The sequence below is a fragment of the Pipistrellus kuhlii genome, unplaced genomic scaffold (assembly GCF_014108245.1).
Source record: "Pipistrellus kuhlii isolate mPipKuh1 unplaced genomic scaffold, mPipKuh1.p scaffold_m20_p_41, whole genome shotgun sequence".
Lineage (NCBI taxonomy): Eukaryota > Metazoa > Chordata > Mammalia > Chiroptera > Vespertilionidae > Pipistrellus > Pipistrellus kuhlii.
This window is the reverse complement of record NW_023425542.1, coordinates 2,273,061-2,293,620: the sequence shown is the minus strand read 5'-3', so window position 1 is coordinate 2,293,620 and position 20,560 is coordinate 2,273,061. Positions and strand designations below refer to the sequence as shown.

Genomic DNA, 20,560 nt, shown 5'->3' with positions numbered 1-20,560 from the left:
CAGTAAAAAAGCTTTTTGTTTTGATGTAGTCCCATTTGTTTATTTTCTCTTTAGCTTCCATTGCCCTAGGGGCAGCTCTTGTAATTCTTGCTGTTAATTTTCATTTTTGAAATTATTTTTATTTTATTTTTAATTATTTACAGAGTTATATTACTTATTCCTGAGTTTTTCTATTAAAGATTCATGTTGTCCTTTCACACATTATATTATTCCTTTAATGTCTTCAGCTCGTCTTGAAGCATTAAGTTGTAGTATTAATATCTTTTGTGGGATGTCTTTCTGACATGCTTTTACTGTCTGCAGAGATGTCAACCTGTTCCTTGTTCTTTTCCTTGTAATCACTCTGTGTGGGCTTTGACTTTGATCCCTCCTATTGAGAGGGGGGAGGGGACTTGAGAGGAGGGTTGGGTTCTAGAGCTCTAGCTTAGGTTATTTTTGAGAAATTTTAAAAAAGATGGCAGCTCACCTTCTTAGTGCCCTGACTCAGTCTTTTCTATCTGGACCTACTTTTCCCATTTCCTCTCTGTCCCTGCTGCTCAGTTGGCATTCTCTTCCCAGCAGTTTCTCCCCAGAGTGGCCTCGTTCTGAAAGGGAACCTCAGCTGCTGAGTTTTGAGGGTCCTGGGCTCAGACAGGTCCAGCCCCTGTAGGCTTAGCCGTGGCCGTGTTGCTCTCACCACTGGAGGGTACAGCCACATTTGTTTGCACTGCTGTTCTCAGGTAGGCTCACCCAGCTCTCTGAGTGTTTCTGCACTGTCAGCTCCATAAGCATCTTCCTGCAGACGCCGATGTCACACAGGTCTTATAGCTGCTGGTAGTCTAGCCCCATGTGCTCATGTGTATTATACATAAGCTCATTGTCAACTAATTCTGTTGCAGATGTTGGCCACAAGCTTCTGGTTTTGCCATCTTAGTTACTCTGGATGATTTTTATGTAAGAATTTGAAGAGATTAAAAAACTATGCCATACTTTTTTCATAATTTCCAAAATTTGGAAGCCACCCTCCAATATATCCTTCAGGTGTTGAACTTATAAATAAGCTGTGGTCCATTCAGATAATGGCATATTGTTCAGCAATAAAAAGAAATGAGCTATCAGGCCATGAAAAGACATGGGGGAAAACTTCAATGCATATCACTAAGGGAAAGACGCCAACGCTGCATTCTGTATGATTCCAAGTATATGATATTCTGGAAAAGGCGGAACTATGGAGACAGTAAAAAGATCAGTGGCTGCCCTGGCCAGTGTGGTTCGTTTGGTTGGGGTTTTGTCCCCTGTACTAAAAGGTTTTGGGTTTAACTCCCAGGTGTGAGGAGGGTGCACTGAAGCCAGGCGATAGATGTTCTCTCTCACAGCAATGTTTCTCTTTCCCCTTCCTCCTCCCCTCCCCCCGCAACCCCCCTTTCTTCCCCCTCTCTCCCTTTCTAAAATCAGTGAGCATGTTCTCAGGTGATGATTTAAAAAAAGACAGTGGCTGCCAGGGGTTGGGAGGGGGGAGGAATGAACAGATAGAGTGCAGGAGAGGTTTAGGGCAGGGAAACTTCTCTGTGATACTATAATGGTGACTACATGGATGGCATTTTGCATTTGTCAAAACCCACAGGATGTACAACTGGAGTGAACCCCAATGTAAATCGTTTTTAGTTAATAAAAATGTTCATGAATTATAACAAATGTACCACACTAATGCAAAAGGTTAATAATAAGGGCAATGGAAGAGAACACTTTTTTTAAGTGACTTAATGGGGGATTAAATTAATTATGGACTCTATTTCTTGAGGCATTTTCTGCTTGGGAGAAGTCAGAGTAAAAAAAGAACAAGGTAGGACTTAATAACAGTTAACTGAAAACCATGGGACAGAAATTTAGTTGCTAAGTATTTGGTGTTTTGGGAAAGAAGTTGTCACATTGTTGGGAGAACTTACTAGAATTTTTAAAAATTGGTCTTTGAATGACAGTTAAAATTTTATGTTACTTCACCCCCTTTTGTGAAAATAGAATATTTCAGTATCATTCAACACAACCTTTTTTCTTATGTAGTTGAAAGTTTTGCCACCAAGTGGATTGTTTTCCTGCCTAAAAATGAATTAGAAGAACTTAGCCTCTTGCCCATTAGTTGAAGAATAACAGAAATGGAGAGAGACGTTCCCAGAGCTGACACTGCTTTCATCCATCTCTTTTCCTCTGGTCGAGTTGTGTCTTCTGTCATGTTCTGATTTCTGTGTCTTCTCCTGACACAGTGATGAGGGGAAGGAGCCTTGGGTCTGGTGAGGCAGGTGCCAGTTCCCAGTAAATATTTACTGACCACCTGGGCTGTGTGGAGCAGGGGGAGGTGGTCAGGACAATATGGACCTCATTCTGGCCCCTCTTGGCTGCGTTCTGCCAGCAGCTGGGCAGCAGAGGTGCAACCAGGGCTGCTCTTGTGAATAAGTGAGAGGCGGTCTCATGTCTGGCAGCCCAGCCCAGCGGCAAGCCAAGGCCAGCCCAGCCCATTCTTCTTGGGCCACAGGCGAGGCTGTTACTCCAGGGTGAGTCTCAGGCCTCTGCTTGTCATACTCCGAGAGACCCTCTGGGCAGAACCTGGGGTTTGGTGTCAGCTGGCAGCTGTAATCACAGATTGAATGTTTAACCAGGCCTTCCCCAAACCTCACATGGATTTCTCCCAGCATCTTACATTCATTCTCTCTCTCTCTCTCTCTCTCTCTCTCTCTCTCTCTCTCTCTCACACACACACACACACACACACACACACACACACACATTGTTCCTAGAATGGTCCGATCTTCTTTCCAGTCCCTCTGGGGCCTTAGGGCCCTGAATTTCCTGGGTGCCCTACCTTCCCCAATGGTGGTCTCCCTGCTGCTGGTTCTGTCTCCTCCAGTAAATATACAAAGCATAATATTTAGCATTTTACCATTCTTAAGTATTCAGTTTGGTATCATTAAATATATTAACAATGCCCGTCACTGTTGTCTATTCACCATCCCCACCAAAACCCTGTGCTATTAATCCTCACCCCAGCCCCTGGCAGCCACCATCTGTCTCTGTGATTCTGACTCCCTTACGTCCCTCATAAGTGGATCATACAGTGTTTGTGAGTGGCTTATTTCACTGTGCATGATGTCCGCAAGGCTCATCCACGTTGTAGCATCTGTCAATCTCCTTCCTTGTTGAGGCTGAGTGGCATCCTCCGTGTGGATGGGCCTCATTCATTGTAGGCACTCAGGTCGCAGAGCACTCTGCACACATGGCTTCGCCCACCACACGTCGTCTGGAGCCTCCCCCATAGGCGGAGGCTGTCTGCATGTCTGCTGTGGTGCCCAGTCCAGCATCTGCCAAGAGCCCCCGAGGACGTTTGAGGAAGGAATGGAAAGCACCTCAGGGCCCTGCCTGTTCTTTGCCACAGAATTGCTGTGGTGTCCCCTCTCAGAGGTCAATTAGAACCCATCCAGGTTCACCACTCCCCCTGCCTCAGGCTCTTGGTAAAACGATTTGTCTTTGAGTTGACACGAAAGCACTTCAGTCGGTCACGTGTTCTCTGCCTACTCTGTGGGTTTCCCGCCTCCTCAGGACAAGGAAGGGTTATAGGGACCTGCGCGACTTCGCAGATTCCCCTGCCCGGTCCCCTCACAGCGCTGGGGAACTTTCATCCGTCCACTTCACTGCCTTCTGGCCTGCCCTGGGGATGACCTGGTCCACGCTTCAATTCACTCACAAGACTTTCTCCCATCAGCAGGACACATGTCTGTCCCTCTGTCCTTGCTGTTGGCATCAGGAAGTCCTCTGGCAACCTTTGAACACAGCTGAATGCCAGGTAGCTTTGATCTGCCTAAGGAAAAAGTCTATTTTAAACTGTAAGTGAAGCCAAATCTTTTAGGTTAGATTCTTACCTGACAGAACATACACTGCCACACTCAGAGAGTTTCCAGTTAAAGTGGTTACAGTGCCAGTGCCTGTGGTTAAGATGCCCGTTGTTTAGGTCCAAACAGACAGCTGCCTCTTATTGAAACAGCCACAGAACTTTTTCACTAAAAAGGAGCATATTCAATTTGCCTACAGAATTACTGGGGATGAGAAAAATAAAGCCTTTGCTGAATTTAGGAACAAAAATTTGAAAGTTTTATTCAGAAATGCTCCCTAGAAATAAAACCAGTGGGAGGTGTTTATAAGCCATTTGTTTTTAAATAAAGACCAACATAAAGTGACAGAGAATGAAGGATAATTCCTTTCTGAACCTTCATTTTGGAGCAGTACAGAGATGCTGTGTCTGTGATGTCCCGTGGGAACGCATTGAGGCCTGGCACTGTTTGCTACCTTCCTTTCTGGAAGGCGCACTGCCCTGAGCCCTGAGCCCCTGTTCTCAGCGTTAGCTCCAGCCCTCCCAGTGCGCCTTGGGGAAGGAGGAGAGGAGCTGGTGCCACAGGTAGGCGGTGAGGCCACCGAGGGCAAGGAGGGCTCCTCACAGCGGCCGGAGTGCGCGCTGAGAGACCGGACCTGGCTTCTGTGTTGGGGGTGTCTCTCCAGGTGATGAGGTGGCACATTCTCTGAGTTCTGTGCTACAGAGAAGGCATTTAAGAGTCATAAGAGAGTTTTGTAGAGTCAGAGTTGGGCATTATTGCTTGATCATTCGCATAGTAACTTGGGTTGCACACTTCTGTGCGGAGCACTGTCCAAAGCCTGGGCAGGGAGGGAAGAGGACTCCTGGAGGGGCTAGTCGAAGCCAAGCGCCCTTCTGTGACACTGCCACACCCCCAATGAAGCCTAGGGGCTTCTTCTAAAGCGCACCGGTGTCCCCTGCTGCCTGCACTCACCTGTCATAGCCAGAGTGCCCACTGGTTGGATCCTGCGTGGGTCAGCTGCTTTTTTCTGAGCTCTCCGTTTCACCTCAGCAGAGTCGTATACTCCTAACAAGCGAGATCACATAAGCCCCTTTTGCAGATGAGAAGGATCTCTAGCTCCAGGGTTGTTCAAGACGGCCTCTCCCAGTGCAGAGGGAGGACTGCGTTCACACCTCTCCTTGGTGGCATGCTGAGTGCTTCATCAGGGAGGGCCTGAGCCCTGATGGCCTAGATGAGCACGTAGATTCCAAGCAGTGGTGACAGCCTTGCAGTAAAAATTGTCCATACCTGATCCTTCAAGACGGAGTTGACATCCTCTAACTTGTTGGTTCAGCTTGTCACACCTATTGAGGCTCAATTTTGTTTGTGTTTTTACATACATGATCTCCTTTGTGCGTTGCAAAAGATCTTTCTATCCTGTTGCCTGGCTTCCTATCATAGTTCTTTCTCTATTAGCCTACTGCTGAGAGGCAGCGGACAGTGAGGGATTCTCCCTGCTGTAACTTAATCTGTGCTTTTTCAGAAATAATTACTTTTAATTTTCATGAAAGTATTATATGCTTATTTTAGCAATACTGAAAAAATATAGAGGGGTTTCAGAAAGCAAAAAACATTTCTAGCTATAACACTCAACAGTGATTACTGTTGATATTTGGCGAGTATTTTTTATGTTTATACTACTCCTAAAAAAATTGCACCTCTTCACTTATTTTCATTTTATACATTTTTAAATATTTTAGAACATTTTTAATGATTTCACAGTGGAAGGCAGAGGAAGAGAAAGATAGAAACATCAGTGATAAGAGAGAATCATCCATCAGCTGCCTCCTGCATGCCCTACACTGGGAATCAAGCCCATATCCTGGACGTGTGCTCTGACTGGGAATCGAACCATGACCTCCTGGTTCATGGGTCAACACTCAACCACTGAGCCACAATGGTCAGGCTAAATATTTTTTTTTTACTAGAGGTCTGGTACACAAAATTTGTGCATAGGGAGGGTCCCCTCAGCCCAGCCTGCATCCTCTCCAATCTGAGACCCCTAAGGGGATGTTTGACTGCTGGTTTAGGCCCGATTGGACATTAAAACCTACATAATCTTGTGAAAGATATTAAAAAAGACACAAATAAAAAGAAAGACACCTATGTTTGTGGGTCAGAAGAATGAAAATTGTTCAGATGTCAGTACTGCCCAAAGGAACCTACAGGCTCAATGCAATTCTTGCTAAAATTCTGACAGTATTTTTTCCCCAAAAATAAAAAAATCCATCCTAAAATTCACATAGACTCTCAAGGGACCCTGATAGTCAAAGCAATCTTCAAAAAAGACGAACAAAGTAGGAGGTCTTACATTTTCTGATTTTAAAACTTGCATAGTTACAATAATAAAAACAAGATGGTGCTGGCATAAAAACAGCATAGTGGAATAGAGAACCCAGAAATAATGGTCAAATGGTTTTCAGCAAGGGTGCCACCCATTCATGAGGAAAGGACAGTCTCTTCAAGAAATGGTCTTGAGTTCAGCCAGCATGGCTCAATGGTTGAGCGTTGACCCATGAACCAGGAGATTACTGGTTCAATTCCCAGTCAGGACACATGCCCAGGTTGCAGGTTCAATCCCCAGTAACTGCATGTTTCTCTTGTCATTGATGTTTCTATCTCTCTCCCTTTTTCTAAAATCAATAAAAGCTTTTTTCTTTTTTTTTAAGAAATGGTTTTGAGAAAATTGAGTATCCACATGTAAAATTATGAAGTTGGACCCTTACCTTACACCACACACAAATACTAATTCAAAATGAATCAAAGACCTAAATATAAGACTATGAATTCTTAGGGGAAAACAGGAAAAACTTTTTGATACTGCATTTGTCAATGATTTCTTGATTATGACACCAAAAACATAGGCAACAACAACAAAAAGGATAAATTAGACTACATAAAAATGTAAAATTTCTGTGCATCAAAGGACACAACAAAGTGAAAAGGCAACCCACAGAATGGAAAAATATTTGGAAATCATTTATCTGATAAGGGATTAATATCTAGAATTTATAGAGAACTTTTACAACTCAACAATAAGAAAACAAATCCAATTTTAAAATGTGCAAAGGATTTGAATAGGCATTTCTCCAAAGAAAATATACAGATAGCCAATAAGCACATGAAAAATGATCAACATCACTAATCATTAGAAAGATGCAAATCAGAATCACAGTGAGATACTTCACACCCATTAGGTTGACTATGATACATACATACATACATACATACATACTAAATAGTACATGCAAGGCACATACATGCTTTGGCAAGGATGTGGAGAAATTTGAACCCTTGTGCACTGTTGGTAGGATTGTAAAATGCTGCTGCTACTGTGGAAAACTACATGGTAATTCATCAGAAAATTAGAAATAGAATTGCCATATGATTCATCAATTCAAGTTCTCAGAATGTACCCAAAAGAATTGGAAGCAGGGACTTAAGTAGTTTTTGCATACCTATGATGTAACAGCATTATTTACATCAGCCAAAAGGTGGAAGCAAACCAATGTCCATCAAGGGATGAATGGAACAAGATGTGGTCCATCCATATAACGGAATATTATTCAGCCTTAAAAAGGGAAGAAATTCCGAGAATGTGGATGAACCTTGAGGACATTGGGCTAAGTGAAATAATTCCATCACAGAAAGACAAATTCTGTATGATTCTACTCATATAAGGTCCTTAAAATAGTCAAACTTGCCGAAACCGGTTTGGCTCAATGGATAGAGTGTCAGTCTGCAGACTCAAGGGTCCCAGGTTCGATTCTGGTCAAGGGCATGTATGTTGGTTGTGGGCACATCCCAAATGGGGGGTGTGCAGGAGGCAGCTAGTCGATGCATCTCTCTCGTTGGTGTTTCTAGCTCTATCCATCTCTCTTCCTCTCTGTAAAAAATCAATAAAATATATATTTTTAAAAATAGTCAAACTCATAGACAGTGGAATGTGGGTGTGGGGCTGTGAGAGGGCATGGGGAGGTGGTGTTTATTGGGGGACCAAGTTTTAGATTTCACGATAAAAGTGTTCTGTGGGTGGATGGTGGTGATGGTTACACAACAATGTGAATGTATTTAGTGCCATTAAACTGTGTACTTAATGGTTAAGATGATAAATTTTATGTTATGTGTATTTTAGCAAAATTTTTTAAAGTTAAAAAAATGTGCTCACTCATGGCTACTGTATTTCTAGAATGGATTCCCAGAAGTAAAATTACTTAAGGAATCTTGACACATATTTTCAAATTATTTTCCAGAACAATTTATAGATTTTTTTTTTTGGCAGGGTTATAGCTTGCTTTTACCAGTATTGTGTAATTATAATTCTTAAAAATTATTGCTGATTTGATAGGTGAAGAAATGCTTTTACATACAATTCTTGATAAAAGTTCTTTTGTGAACTAAATCATTTAAACATTGAGGCCTCAGGTTTTTTTTTTTCTAATCAGTTATAGTATATTGTTAACTCCTTGCATTTGTAGCATTTATATTTCCTTTTGGTATTCAGAAGAGACATACAGAAATTTGAATTTTTTTAATGTGAGCAATATCCCTTAAGGGTTCAGTGTTTTTAAATGTTCGTTTCTGTTTGAAAATTGATGTTCACTTCTCTTTTCTTCTAAAGGCTGTGGAGATATAGGGTTGTCATTTCCATCTATTTAACTGCCTAACCCAATTCAGATCTTATTTTGGTATGAAATTAAGACTTAAGTTGATTTTCCCTTATATTTATATAGCCAACCAGTCATCTTTGATTTTAGATTAATTATATATCATAATATTATACTTGTATAAATATATTTATTGATTTGGGGCTATTGCTTCTGTCCCATCAACTTGCCTCCTAATAACTGTCATATCACACTATCATTAATTTATACACTTTATAGTTGGTAGAACTGGCCTTTTTTATTAGAAATGTTCTCATTCTTCTTGCTTCTTATTTTTCCTGGTGAACTTGAGGATTATTTTGTCAAGTTACCAGAAAAATAAAGAGACCTAGGTGAATTTTGACTATAAACCAATTTGATGTAGAATTAACTCCAGCCTATTTATAGTATTTATTAGAGGCCCGGTGCACAAAATTCGTGCACTTGGGAGGTCCCTCAGCCCTGCCTGTGCCTTCTTGCAGTTTGGGAGCCCTCAGGGGATGTCTGACTGATGGCTTAGGCCCACTTCCTCTAGGAGCAGGCCTAAGCCATCAGTCGGACATCCTTAGCACTGTAGTGGAGACAGGAAAGGCTCCCGCCATTGCTGCTGTACTCGCCAGTCATGAGCTTGGCTTCTGGTCGAGCTGACCACCAACGGGCAGTTCTTGCATTGAGCATCTGCCCCTGGTGGTCAGTGTGCATCATAGCGACCAGTCGTTCTGCTGTTGGGCAGAAACCAGCTCTCCAAGATCCACACGGGGTTCTAGATTATGAGAGGGCACAGGCCAGGCTGAGGGACCCCACTGGTGCACAGTCGAGGCCGGGGAGGGACATAGGAGGTTGGCCAGCAAGGGAGGGACTAAGGGTGGGCTCCAGGGTGTGTCCAGCCCATCTCAGTCCCAATTGGCTGGACCCCAGCAGCAAGCTAACCTACCTGTTAGAGCATCTGCCCCCTGGTGATCAGTGCACGGTCATAGCAAGCAGTTGAGCGAACTTAGCATATCGTTAGTGTATATGTGTATATATACAGATTCTAGGTGGTTTCCCCCCCTTATTTCTGCATTGTGATTCATTAGCACAATCTTAGGACAGGCACTTTCCTCAGCTTGTCTCAAATGAAAAGTTAAAGTATTTGAGGGCAGATCTCTTTTTAAAATATAGACCTGCAGTAAGCATGTGCTTCTGGACCCATTACTGAGCCCCCTGTACCCCTCAATCCTAATCATACTTAAGTCTGAGTTCATCTGGCATCACTCTGTAGGTGAGAGGGTGAGGGGGTAATGGGGAGCCATTTCACCCACCTCCAACGAACCCAGAGGGTCAGCATCCAGAATCTAAATTCACATCACCTAACTCCAAGAACAAGCTGTTTTTGTTAAGCCACGTCTGCTGATCAAATGGCAGAGGAGCCAGGCAGGTGTGAGGCCCCCTCACAAGCGCCTGCTCCCTGTTGCATGTTATAATTCTGTGGCCAGCTGTAGACTCCAGCAGCATCCTCGGCTCTCTGGAGAGAGGGGCTAGGAATGGGATTTGATGTGTTTTTACTTGATTATTTGTTTTTAATTCTCACCTGAAGATATACTTTTATTGATTTTGAGAGAGAGAGAAACCTGCATCAGTTGTCTCCCATTCTGGACTAAGAATTGAACCCTGATATATGTGCCCTGACTGGGAATTGATGTAACTGCCCACCCTAGTCATGTCCCAGGTGTTTCTCCTAATTAATATAGTTAGGGACCGAAGGTTTCTGCTTTCTTGTTCACGAGTGAGCAAGAGGGGTGGGGATTGTGTGAGAAATTATAAAAAGAGGTATGTGGTTCAGAGAAACTTGGCTGTACATGTGAAGAAGTGAGGAATTTAAGTTCTACCTGCCAGAAAGAATATTCTTAGAGTTTACTTGTTTTTATTTGGTGCTCATATGATATTTCTTGTGTAGGGAATCTGTCCAACCCTTTCCCACCACCCAGGAAATTCCAATTTAAAAACTATGTCTTTCTTCTCGGAACAGCTTTTTCATTAACCTTTTTTATAAGTAGGAAATTAAGACCTGAGCAATAGCTTTTAATACTAGCCCCATAAAAAATAATTTTAAAATATTTTTTATTTTAAATGTAAACAAAATATCTAAGACATAAAAATATCTAATATGTTGACATCTTTAAAATACAATAAATACTGCATTTTGTTTTGTCTTTTTTTAACTCCTACTTGCTAGCTATTAAAGTTTTCATTTTCCATGTAATTTAATTTTTTTTTGTTTTAACTTAATTTTTCCAATAAAAATTAGAGCTCAGGAAGAACCAGTGTTTGACGATTATAAGTTTATAACTTGGTGGTAGGAGAGGTTGACAAGAATCCAAATTTAAGAATTGGGACTGTGTAATATTTGAATAGCTGTTTGCTTTAAAAAACAAACAAACAAAAAACACCTGGATTGCCAAGATGCTAAATAAAATACAATCATTAAGTCATTAGAACTAGAAAATAGAAGGCGGCAGTGGGTATAAAATCCATTGACTTTGGGGTACCAGTAAGGGGACTACTGAAATTTCAGGTTCTGGTACAGATACCCACACACACTGGTTTTGGTAGCTCTCAATCCTGTTTACAGTCTGGCGGGGTTTTAGCCTCAGACCTGCCCCCTAAGAGATGGGATCTTTACCTAAAAGTTATTGAAATGAATACTGCAGAAAGCCAAAAATGCCCCGGCTTCCCATGCATGCTGACAGCCAAACTGAAGGCTCTTTCCATTTGCAGGGTTTTTTTAGTGTCATTTTAAGTTGCAGCTTCTGGCCAATCGGCGGGCTCCGTGCCTGCTGACATCACGCGGCAGCCAGTTCCCTCCAGCTGCAGAGCTTCAGTTTGTCTTTTTTTTTTAAACTAAAATGGAGGCTGCTTTCTTGCCTTAAGGAGTCCATTGCCTTCCCCGCCGAGTCTAGATGTTGACATGTAATAAAGCGGGGGGCAGGATGGTGGTGGATGCGGCCAACTCCAATGGGCCTTTCCAGCCCGTGGCCCTTCTCCATATTCGAGGTAAGTTATTGTGCGTTTCACCGGGTCGGAACCTTCTGTGGCTAGTTAATAAATGGCTATTGTGCTTCAGATAAGACAAGCAGGAAGTCCTTTCCAGCAGAATTCTCCGTTTCACTGCAGCCTTAACCAGGGGCGGCTGGGCGTGTCCCTGCCGTTTGGCTTTTTACGATCTACTCGCAGAATTTGAGTCTTGGGAGGCCTTGCATGCCTAGTTCAAAGCTGGTTTTTCTGCTTTCTGCTCGCTCTCCCATCCCCCTTCCCGAGCCGTGCTGATGTCAAAGGATGTGAAGTCACCGCCTGGGGAAGGTGTTGGGTGGGGGGAGGAAGGGGAGGCGGTGGCAGCGCCCGGCCAAGTTGTCTGTCCGTTTGCAGAGTTTCTGTTACATCTGTGTTGCTGAATACTGCCAGGGTTTCATCGGGGACACATCCCTGAATTAAAGTTGAATTGCAGTCACAAAAGGTGCAGAAACCATTAGGAAAGAACTTCCTCTGAAAGGATTGTTTTTATTCTTGCTATGGAGCCTAAAAGAGACATACACTCCTGCTCTGAAATATCAAAATCCATTATGGGTCCTAATTTCTGAAATATTAGTGCTTTCGTAGATACCTAGCACATATTTTGCATTTAAATTGACTCTGTCTTGCCATCTGACTTTAAAATTAAACATGGCAACAAGTTTTCAATGTGTATATAGGTTACTTTTAATAATTACAGTTTGCCTCTTATAATTTATACAAAGTTTGGCTGAAAAAAACAAACTTAGCTTAAAAGACAATTCCTATAGTAATTAATAATAGTAACATTAAAATGTGTCCATGTAGTATTATGCTTATCCTTGCTATTTTAAAAATATTTGTTATGCAGATTTTTGTTTGGGTGAAATAGAATATGGATGTTAAAAGCTTCTTCAAAGCACTTCAGAATGTATGTCACAGCTGTGCCTAACCAGACCATTTGGCCTGTCAGAATCCCCTGTGGGAAGGTTGGGGGCACGTTTTCTAGGTGACTAAACAGTCTGTGTGACCAGAGAGCAGGGCAGGATTTTCCAGAGCCCAGGGTGGACCCAAGGATGATAAATGCAATCAGTTGGAATAAAATGTGTGTTGCTGTTCTCTCCAACCCTCTTTATTGAAGCTGGTGGAATGGTGTCCACAGTGACCGACCTCCAGGTCAGGCTGTGAATTCGCTGTTTGCTGTGTGCCCAGGAAAGAGCAACGCCGCTGAGCGAGGCGTGTAGATAACTCAGCTGTAAGGGCCAAGTGGGCAGACATAACGCAATTGGGATTTAAGTTGGCAGTACTTATTTTAAAGTATCTTATAAATAATAGACATTTTGATTTGTGAGTTTTCTGATTTTATTAGACACTTGTGTACCGGTTATTTTTTGAACTACGAATTTATTCTGAAATGAAATAATTTTATTTTTTATCTTATACCACATTGATTTTGTTTTTTAATTCCAAGACTTTGTTATGGCCTATTTGTACTTTCTGCTGTTGGACCCCAATGGCTGGCTGTTTGCTCTCTAACCTCAGAGGGAAAGGAGTGGAGTGCATTAACTTGAAGGGACATGAAAGGGTCATGTGACACTTAGGGACCTAAAACTAATTTCTAATTCAAACGGTGGGGGTGCTTTCTAATTTCAAAATTTGAAGAATGCTTCATTTACTGTTAAGGACTTTTAAAGAAACAGCATGTTAACTTAGAGGTTTAGCAAAGTGTTTATATGTATTGGCTTTGAGAGTCTTGATCAGTTTTATATCCCGTTAGCAGCTCTGCTGTGTGTTCAGTCCTGAGGGTCATTAAACATGACTGAGAGACAGCCCCTCGGCAGAGGGGCCCAGGCTCCGTGGAGAAACCAGCAAGGACGCTGGTGCAGGAGAGACACCTGAGGAGCCAGCGCTGGGCAGGTGCCCTGGAGAGCGGGCTGATGTGGGGATGCTGGGAAAGGGCCCAGGAGCAGCACTGAGGGCTCCTCACCCTGGAGCACCATGGTTCCCGCTTGGGGAGGAGGGTTTTCCTCAGGGACGGGGGCAGAGCCTGCCCAAGGTCACATAGCCTGTAAGTGGCAGGGCCACGCCTCAAACCTGGCTACGTTTAGATCATTAAAAAACAAAACAAAAAAAAACCTCGTTTTAAAATTGAAATTTGGGCTGTTTGTAGAACCTTTGCCACAGGATTAATAGCAGTTTTTTCCAAGGCCTTATCTGTTTCAGCAGCCTCTTTTGTATGACAGTTTTGTGCCCAGGACTGACTTCTTCATTTATTATACAAATATTTGTCCAGTCCCTGCCTCCTCCTGCCAAGCAGGGCCCTGTGAAGCAACGGCAATGGCCCAGCTTTCCTAGAGTTTACGGCAGGGGGCGGGGAGCAGGGGAGCCGACAAGTAAACAAATAAATCAATACTATCACTACACTGATTAGTTGTCCCAATTGGCTTGGTGAGTTCCTTGGATTAGATAGTCTAACATTTTCCATTAATATGGTGAATTAGCATATTTTTAAAAAGTTTAAGGGTGAACATGACATACTATTGAACACTTCCGCCTGTAGAAAGAGGGAGGTGCCTGGACCCCAATGGCTGTAAATTTAACTTCCTGATTGAAATCCTGTACTTCCAGTGTGTCCAAGAGGAATGTCCTCTGTGCTATCTGTCCACTGCCGTGGCTCCTGGCCACATGTGACTGTTGAGCACTTAAAATGTGACTAGTGCAACTGAGCAGTTGAACTTTAAATTGTATTTTATTTCAAATTTAAATAGGCACATGTGTCTAGGGACTGCTGTATTGGACAGCACAGCTCTGGATAGGGATTGACAATGTTTGCAGTGTCCTGGCAGTTACTGTTTTTGGCTGTGATGAAAGCAACCATAGACAATAAGCAGATGTTCCGGTAAAGCTCTAGATACAAAAGCAGGGGGCAGGTTAGATTGGGCCTCTGGTTCTAGGCTATTGCTTGAATTTTTTTACTAATCCTCACCCAAGGATGTGTTTTTATTGATTTAGGAAAGTGAAAGAGAAACATCAATATGAAAGGAAAACTGATCAGTTGCCTCCCATACGGGCCCCAACTAGGGATTGAACCCAAAACTTTTCTGGTATACAGGACAAAGCTTCAACCGAGTCCCCCGTTTAAGGCTATTGCTTGAATTTTTTAATTGCCTGTTAAGAATAGTAAAATAGCCTGGCCAGTGTGGCACAATGGCTGAACATCAGCCTATGAACCAGCAGGTCACGGCTCGGTTCCAGGTCAGGACACATGCCCAAGTTGCGGGCTCGATCCCCATTAGGGGGCATGCAGGAGGCACCTGATCCATGATTGATTCTCATCATTGATGTTTCTCTCTCTCTCCCTCTCCCTCCTTCTCTGAAATAAATGAAATCAATAAAAAAATATATTTTTTTTAAAAAAGGAATAGTGAAGCTGAAACTGGTTTGGCTCAGTGGATAGAGCGTCAGCCTGTGGATTGAAGGGTCCCAGGTTCGATTTCTGTCAAGGGCATGTACCTTGGTTGCTGGGACATTCCCAGTAGGGGGCGTGCAAGAGGCAGCTAATGGATGACTCTCTCTCATCAATATTTCTAACTCTATCTCTCTCCCTTCCTCTCTGTAAAAAATCAATAATATATTTATTATATTAAAAAAAAAAAAAAGGAATAGTGAAATAGGTGTCATGTGGTCTTCCCTCTACGTGATAGCTTGGTGGGGTTTGGGGAACTGGACCTTTCATAGATAGAGGGTCTTATGTCCAGAGCTGGGCTCAAAGCAGGAAGAGCCAAGCCAAAATGGCATTCATGGCCAGAGGGGAAGAAAGCTATCTGATCCTTTTCCAGCTGGCTGTTATTCTGGCCTCAAGAAAGTTGTTAACTGCTCTAATCTTGTTCTAGTCCTAGCAAGCTCACCCTCTATGAGTCTGCCTTTGAAAGACTGGTAGGGAACCAGAGAGCAAATTGCTCTTTTTGTGTAAGCCCATTCTTCCTGGGAAATGGAGGTCTGCTGGTAGAAAGTTCGGTTTCTCACAGTCTTCCTGGGTCACCAGTTAATGGGAATCTTTACTTTAGAGAATAGTGGGCAGGGAGGCTATGTGGAGTGGTGTCATTTCCTGCTACACTCAACCTGAGGGCTTAGCCAGTGTGACTAGTAAAACCTGTACACGCTCACGTGGCTTCCCACATGGAGAACACACCTGGTGACGTGCAGTCAGTCGCTGCTAGTGAGGACGTGCCCGGGACGATCCTCACTCCCCTAACCTAGGAAGGAAAAGTGTTCGGTGATGACCCAAAGTAAAAAACTCTCTGAAAGATCAGGCCAGTGACTCATCCCCTGAACAGTGCAGCGACTCAGGATTACCTCACAAACAGCTGTACGTTTCGTAACTGTCGCGCACTGCAGTGACTTTTTAGAAATGTTCCTTTGAAGCTCACTGGTAGTGACCCTCTATGTAAAGATGTTTCTTTTGTATTCCTGAGTTGTGAAACTTAACTGAAGTGTCACGGGTCAGGGGGACTGCATGCCTGTGTGAAGCCTGCCCATCATTGTTAAGTGGTCTGCCCTTGAACTTGGGTACAGTGTCTGCTCAGGTTTCTGGTCATGATTCCTGCCTTGCAGCAAAAGATAAGCTCCTAGGATTTTTTCATTAGACTATGTTACTTGTGTTGAAGAATGAATGAACAAGAGGAAGAGTTAGTAGTCAAGAAAACTGCGTCAATTTTTAATCCTAGGCAAAGGACAGACACATCGCAGGCAGTGTGGTTGGGATACATGCTGCTTCTGGCCCCATGGCAGGGTGGTTTCTCCTATCCAACAGCACAGCACCCTGAGAGGTGAGCAGGATGGGCCCTGCCTTCTCTCCCCGGGGGTCACCAGCCTGTACGAACGACTCCAGGCCCAGCCCCTCCCCCAGTGGCTGTCCCAGAGGAGAGGCAGTGTGTGTGGAGCACCTGCAGTGTGCAGGGGCCAGGACCAGCCTCCCTCAATGTCCTGTCACTGAGCCGCCAGCACTGTGAGGGTGTTACTGGCCTGTTTTAGTAAAGCAGGAGCACCGTCTTTGCCCAGGGCCCCAGTGATGGATGAAGTGGGCGTGAGCCCAGCTCCCTGGGCCCCAGAGTTGAGGGGTAGCTGTGTACCCTCTGGTGGTTCTGCTTTCTATGCTGGAATATATTTCTGTGTCTGGAGTTCAAACTCGTCTCGGGTTTAAGGGAACGTTCGTGAAGCTCCAAGCACCCATTCATGCTGTGAGGGGGAATTTGAAGACATCCTTCTCTGCTGTCCCATTGCACTTACCCAGTCGGCCAGGTAGTCATCACTGGTTTAATTTTATTTCCTCCATGAATCGGAAGTGTCCTGGGGAAGGTTGTGGTCAGCTGGTTATTTCTCATGACGTCTGAGACCACCTCTGAGTGTAAGCACTGGTGGATTGAAAATTAAAAGTGGTTTCTCTGAATGACCCAGGGAATAGTTACTGGTGTGTTTCTTAGCTAATTACTTCGTCAGTCAAATAGTACTTGTCAGTCTCATGAGAAGCTGTACGAGGTACCTGGTTGAAAAAATTGACCACAGGTAACCACTCTGCCTCGCCCACCTGATCTCCTCTTCCCTGTCAGATGGAAAGAGCGCCACCAAGGATATGGAGGCAGGAAAACTCTAAAAAATGGGGCAAATCGCTTCTCTCGTGATGTGCTTAAAGAAAAGTCTTTTGAGTCTTGAAGACACATTGGCTCAAGCCACAAGGACCAACTGCTGCTACTGTTTTGCCTCAAGCCCCTGAATTCATCATCCATAAATCAAAGCCCCTTCGACTCAAAAGCGATGTAATAGTGAGATACAGTGAGCAAATCTGTATAGGATCTTTGTTCTAAAAAGACAAAAAGCACAGAAGACATTGCTGGGCAGTTGGGACTGTGACCTGTTCTCTGCGCAGGTGTGGCAGGAGCTGTGCTGTGGGCCGTCCTGCTCTGGGTTCGCAGGAGGCTCCTAGGAAGGCTTAGCATGATCTTCACAAGCACCTGCAACAGAGAAGAGTCCCTGTGCCCAAGTGTGCTCTAATGCAGACACCTGCCAGTTCCAGGGCAGTGGGTATACTGGTGTCCTGTAGGTTTAAACTTTTCTGTAATGTTTGAGAGAAATATCTTTAAAATGTTCTGTTTTAGAAAAAGTGTGCAAAGGAAATGGCATTACTTGGAATTGTTTCCTTAATCGTGAGCAGCAGCCTTTTATGTTCAAGCTTCAGCCTTTCCTGTGCTTTTTATTTCAATGTTGACAAATTAGCCATCTGGGTGGGCAAGGTTGAGACCCAACGGATGCTGGCAACCTCACCGCAGGGGTACCCTCACCTGTTGGCAGTCTCCTCCTTGCTAACTCGAAGTGGCTGCATAGACCGCTACACCATCTTACCAAACGGTGTTGGGGGTGTACACCTTTTTTTAATGTTTATTGGCATTTTATTGGACTTTTAAAGGGTAACAGCCTTTAAGGCACACTCTGGGAGAAAACTAAGGTTCCCACTGAACTTGAGAGGCAGGGTGCTTGGTGGTTGAGTGTGGGAGAGGCGTTCTGAAGCCACAGGGCTGGTGTGAGCTTCCTCACTCACCCCACCCTGCTCTAGTCTTGGGCAAGCGACTCAGCTCTCTGGGCCTGGGATAGGAATGACATGAGAACAAGTGACCCACCTCTGGGTTCCTTGAAGTTTAAATGAGTGTGTGTAATCCGTGTGGAAAGTGATGCCAGCCACGGTGTAAGACTCGGAGTGTTAGTGGTCGCCGAGGTCATCCCTTTTCTAGGTCATGTGTGGCACTTCAGAGCCCAGTGCCTTAACCGCACTGGCTTTATTTGTTTGTATTTGTTCCTCTTGTCCTTTCACCTCCTGAAGAAATTAGTGCCATCATAGTACTGGAGTGTGTGCTGTGTGCTGCTGGTGGGTTGTGTAAGGAATGTCCTCGCAGGACGAGCCCAGACTCAGTCTCCAGAGCATCTCCAGAGTGTGGACTGCTTCCGTTACTTCTCTTGGGTCCGTCTATTAAGTAAAATAAGAGACCAGTGTTTATACACATTCTTCCCCTCCCCATTGTAGCTCTTGTGAAGAAAATAGTTTTCACATTATATGTCATTATCACAAATAGGATGACTTCACTTGTCACATCCATTTAGTTTTTTTTTTTTTTTTTAATACAGATGTTACTTTCCATTTGTTAGCAACTTGACTTCCCAAAACATACCGTCTTATTGTCAAACTAGTCAAACTAGAGGACCAGTGCACAAAATTCATGCACTCGAGTGGTGTGGGAGGGGGTGCCTCAGCCCAGCCTATACCCAATGCTTGGGAATGTCCGACTGATGGCTTAGGCCTGCTCACCCCGAGGTGCGGGCCTAAGCCAGCAGTCAGACATCCTTAGCATTGTCACGGAGGCAGGAGGGACTCCCACCATCACCACTGCACTCACTGGCTTCTGGCTAAGTGGCACTCTCTCTGAGGGAGTGCACCAACCATCACCACGAGGCAGCTCCTGCATTGAGTGTCTGTTCCCTGGTGGTCAGTGAGTGTCATAGCGACTGATCATTCTGCAGTTTGGTAGATTTGCATATTAGCCTTTTATTATATAGGATCCCATAATACTAAACTCCTGAATTCCTTTTTTGTGTTAAGATTTTTTTAAATTGGGATAGTGTTTGAACTAAGTGGATCTCAACTGTAACTTTAGATCTTATTGTTTTAAGTTTTAATGCTGTGGTATTTTTCATAGAATTTGAACTTAAACACTGTTTGGGTAGGTTTTTCCGTCTCTGTTATTGATGTATGTGAACTTTTAGTGCAACATTTGGATTCTTTGTTTTGTTTTTTGTTTTTGTTTGTTTTTTATTTTAGAGAGAGAGGAAGGGAGAGAAAGAGAAACATTGATATGTTGTTCCATTTGTTTATACAGTCATTGGTTAATTCTTGTATGTGCCCTGACCAGGGATTGAACCCACAACCTTGGGGTATCGGGATGATGCTCTAGCCAATTGAGCTACCTGGCCAGGGCACAGCATTTGGATTCTTGTCTGCGGTTGTGTTACTTATGAGCAATATGCTCTAATTACAGTATTTTGACTTATAAAACTATAGAGAATAATGTTTCACTCTTAGAACAAGCTCAGTTCTTTCTAAATAGCTGATCCCTGATTCTTGGTGGTGAGGGTGGCACATACATGTGTGTTGTCAGTTGTCCACCATGTCTATACATATAAAACTGGGACTGAGCTTATCCAGGGGCAGGACTTGCTGGCCATGTTCTCAATTCAGAAGCTGTGAAGGGGTCCTCAGTCTTTACACAGGGCGGTATTCACAGTAGAATCCCAGAGCCACTTTCCAGGGATCTGCAAGGCCACAACTGTCTTCATAAGAATGCCAAGGCCTCAGCTGCCCTTCACTGTGGGGCCATTTGCCCACATGGTGCCAAGGCAGCAGTAGCTATGTAGGTTAGCTCCTTACATAGAGCAAGGCAGGGTGTGCAGCCAGTGGCCACTGTGTGCTCCACCAGATGCATGCAGGTCTGACCTAAGAATTCTGGGTGAAGCATGAGGTGCTTGGTTTTATTAAATCTCAACCCTGCATACTCAGCTTTTCACATTATATGATGAAGGCAAAGTCTACATAAAGCCCTTGCCTTGCGGGAGTATAGTGCTGTCTCCAGGGGAACTGTGCAGTAGTTTGTTTGAGTTGCAAGCTAAACTAGCCACTTTCTCAGGAACATCATTTTTACTGGAAAGAATAAAAGTCAGGCAAACTGGATATTAAGATTTGAATATTTGACAGCCACTTCCTCAAAAAGAAACAAAGTGAGGCTGTCAACTCAAGGGAAACAACAGTGACACCATTTGTTGCACATGATAAAATTCAAGCTTGCAAGAAATAAATGTGAATTTTGGAGAGCTTGAATTTGCCAATGTGAGATTGACCACTGCCAATGGTGAATGGGTAATGCTGACAAGTGGGACAGGAAAGGAAAATCTGCCTGACTCCACACC

At 43.8% G+C, this 20,560-nt stretch overlaps 1 protein-coding gene across 12 annotated transcripts in view; it reads left to right on the top strand.

Moving 5' to 3' along the window:
• PPP2R5C (protein phosphatase 2 regulatory subunit B'gamma) overlaps positions 1–20,560 on the top strand; it is a 138,429-nt gene that overhangs the window by 27,224 nt on the left and 90,645 nt on the right. For 2 of the 12 annotated variants that reach the window (XM_036411734.2, XM_036411729.2), the window contains exon 1: positions 11,359–11,557. The exons of 9 other annotated variants lie outside the window; for them this stretch is intronic. In XM_036411734.2, the coding sequence (XP_036267627.1) occupies positions 11,464–11,557 (94 nt within the window). In that variant the 5' untranslated portion in view covers positions 11,359–11,463. Of the gene's footprint in view, positions 1–11,358; positions 11,558–20,560 lie in introns of those variants that run through there. One more of the 12 variants, XM_045571965.1, reaches the window with a different exon arrangement.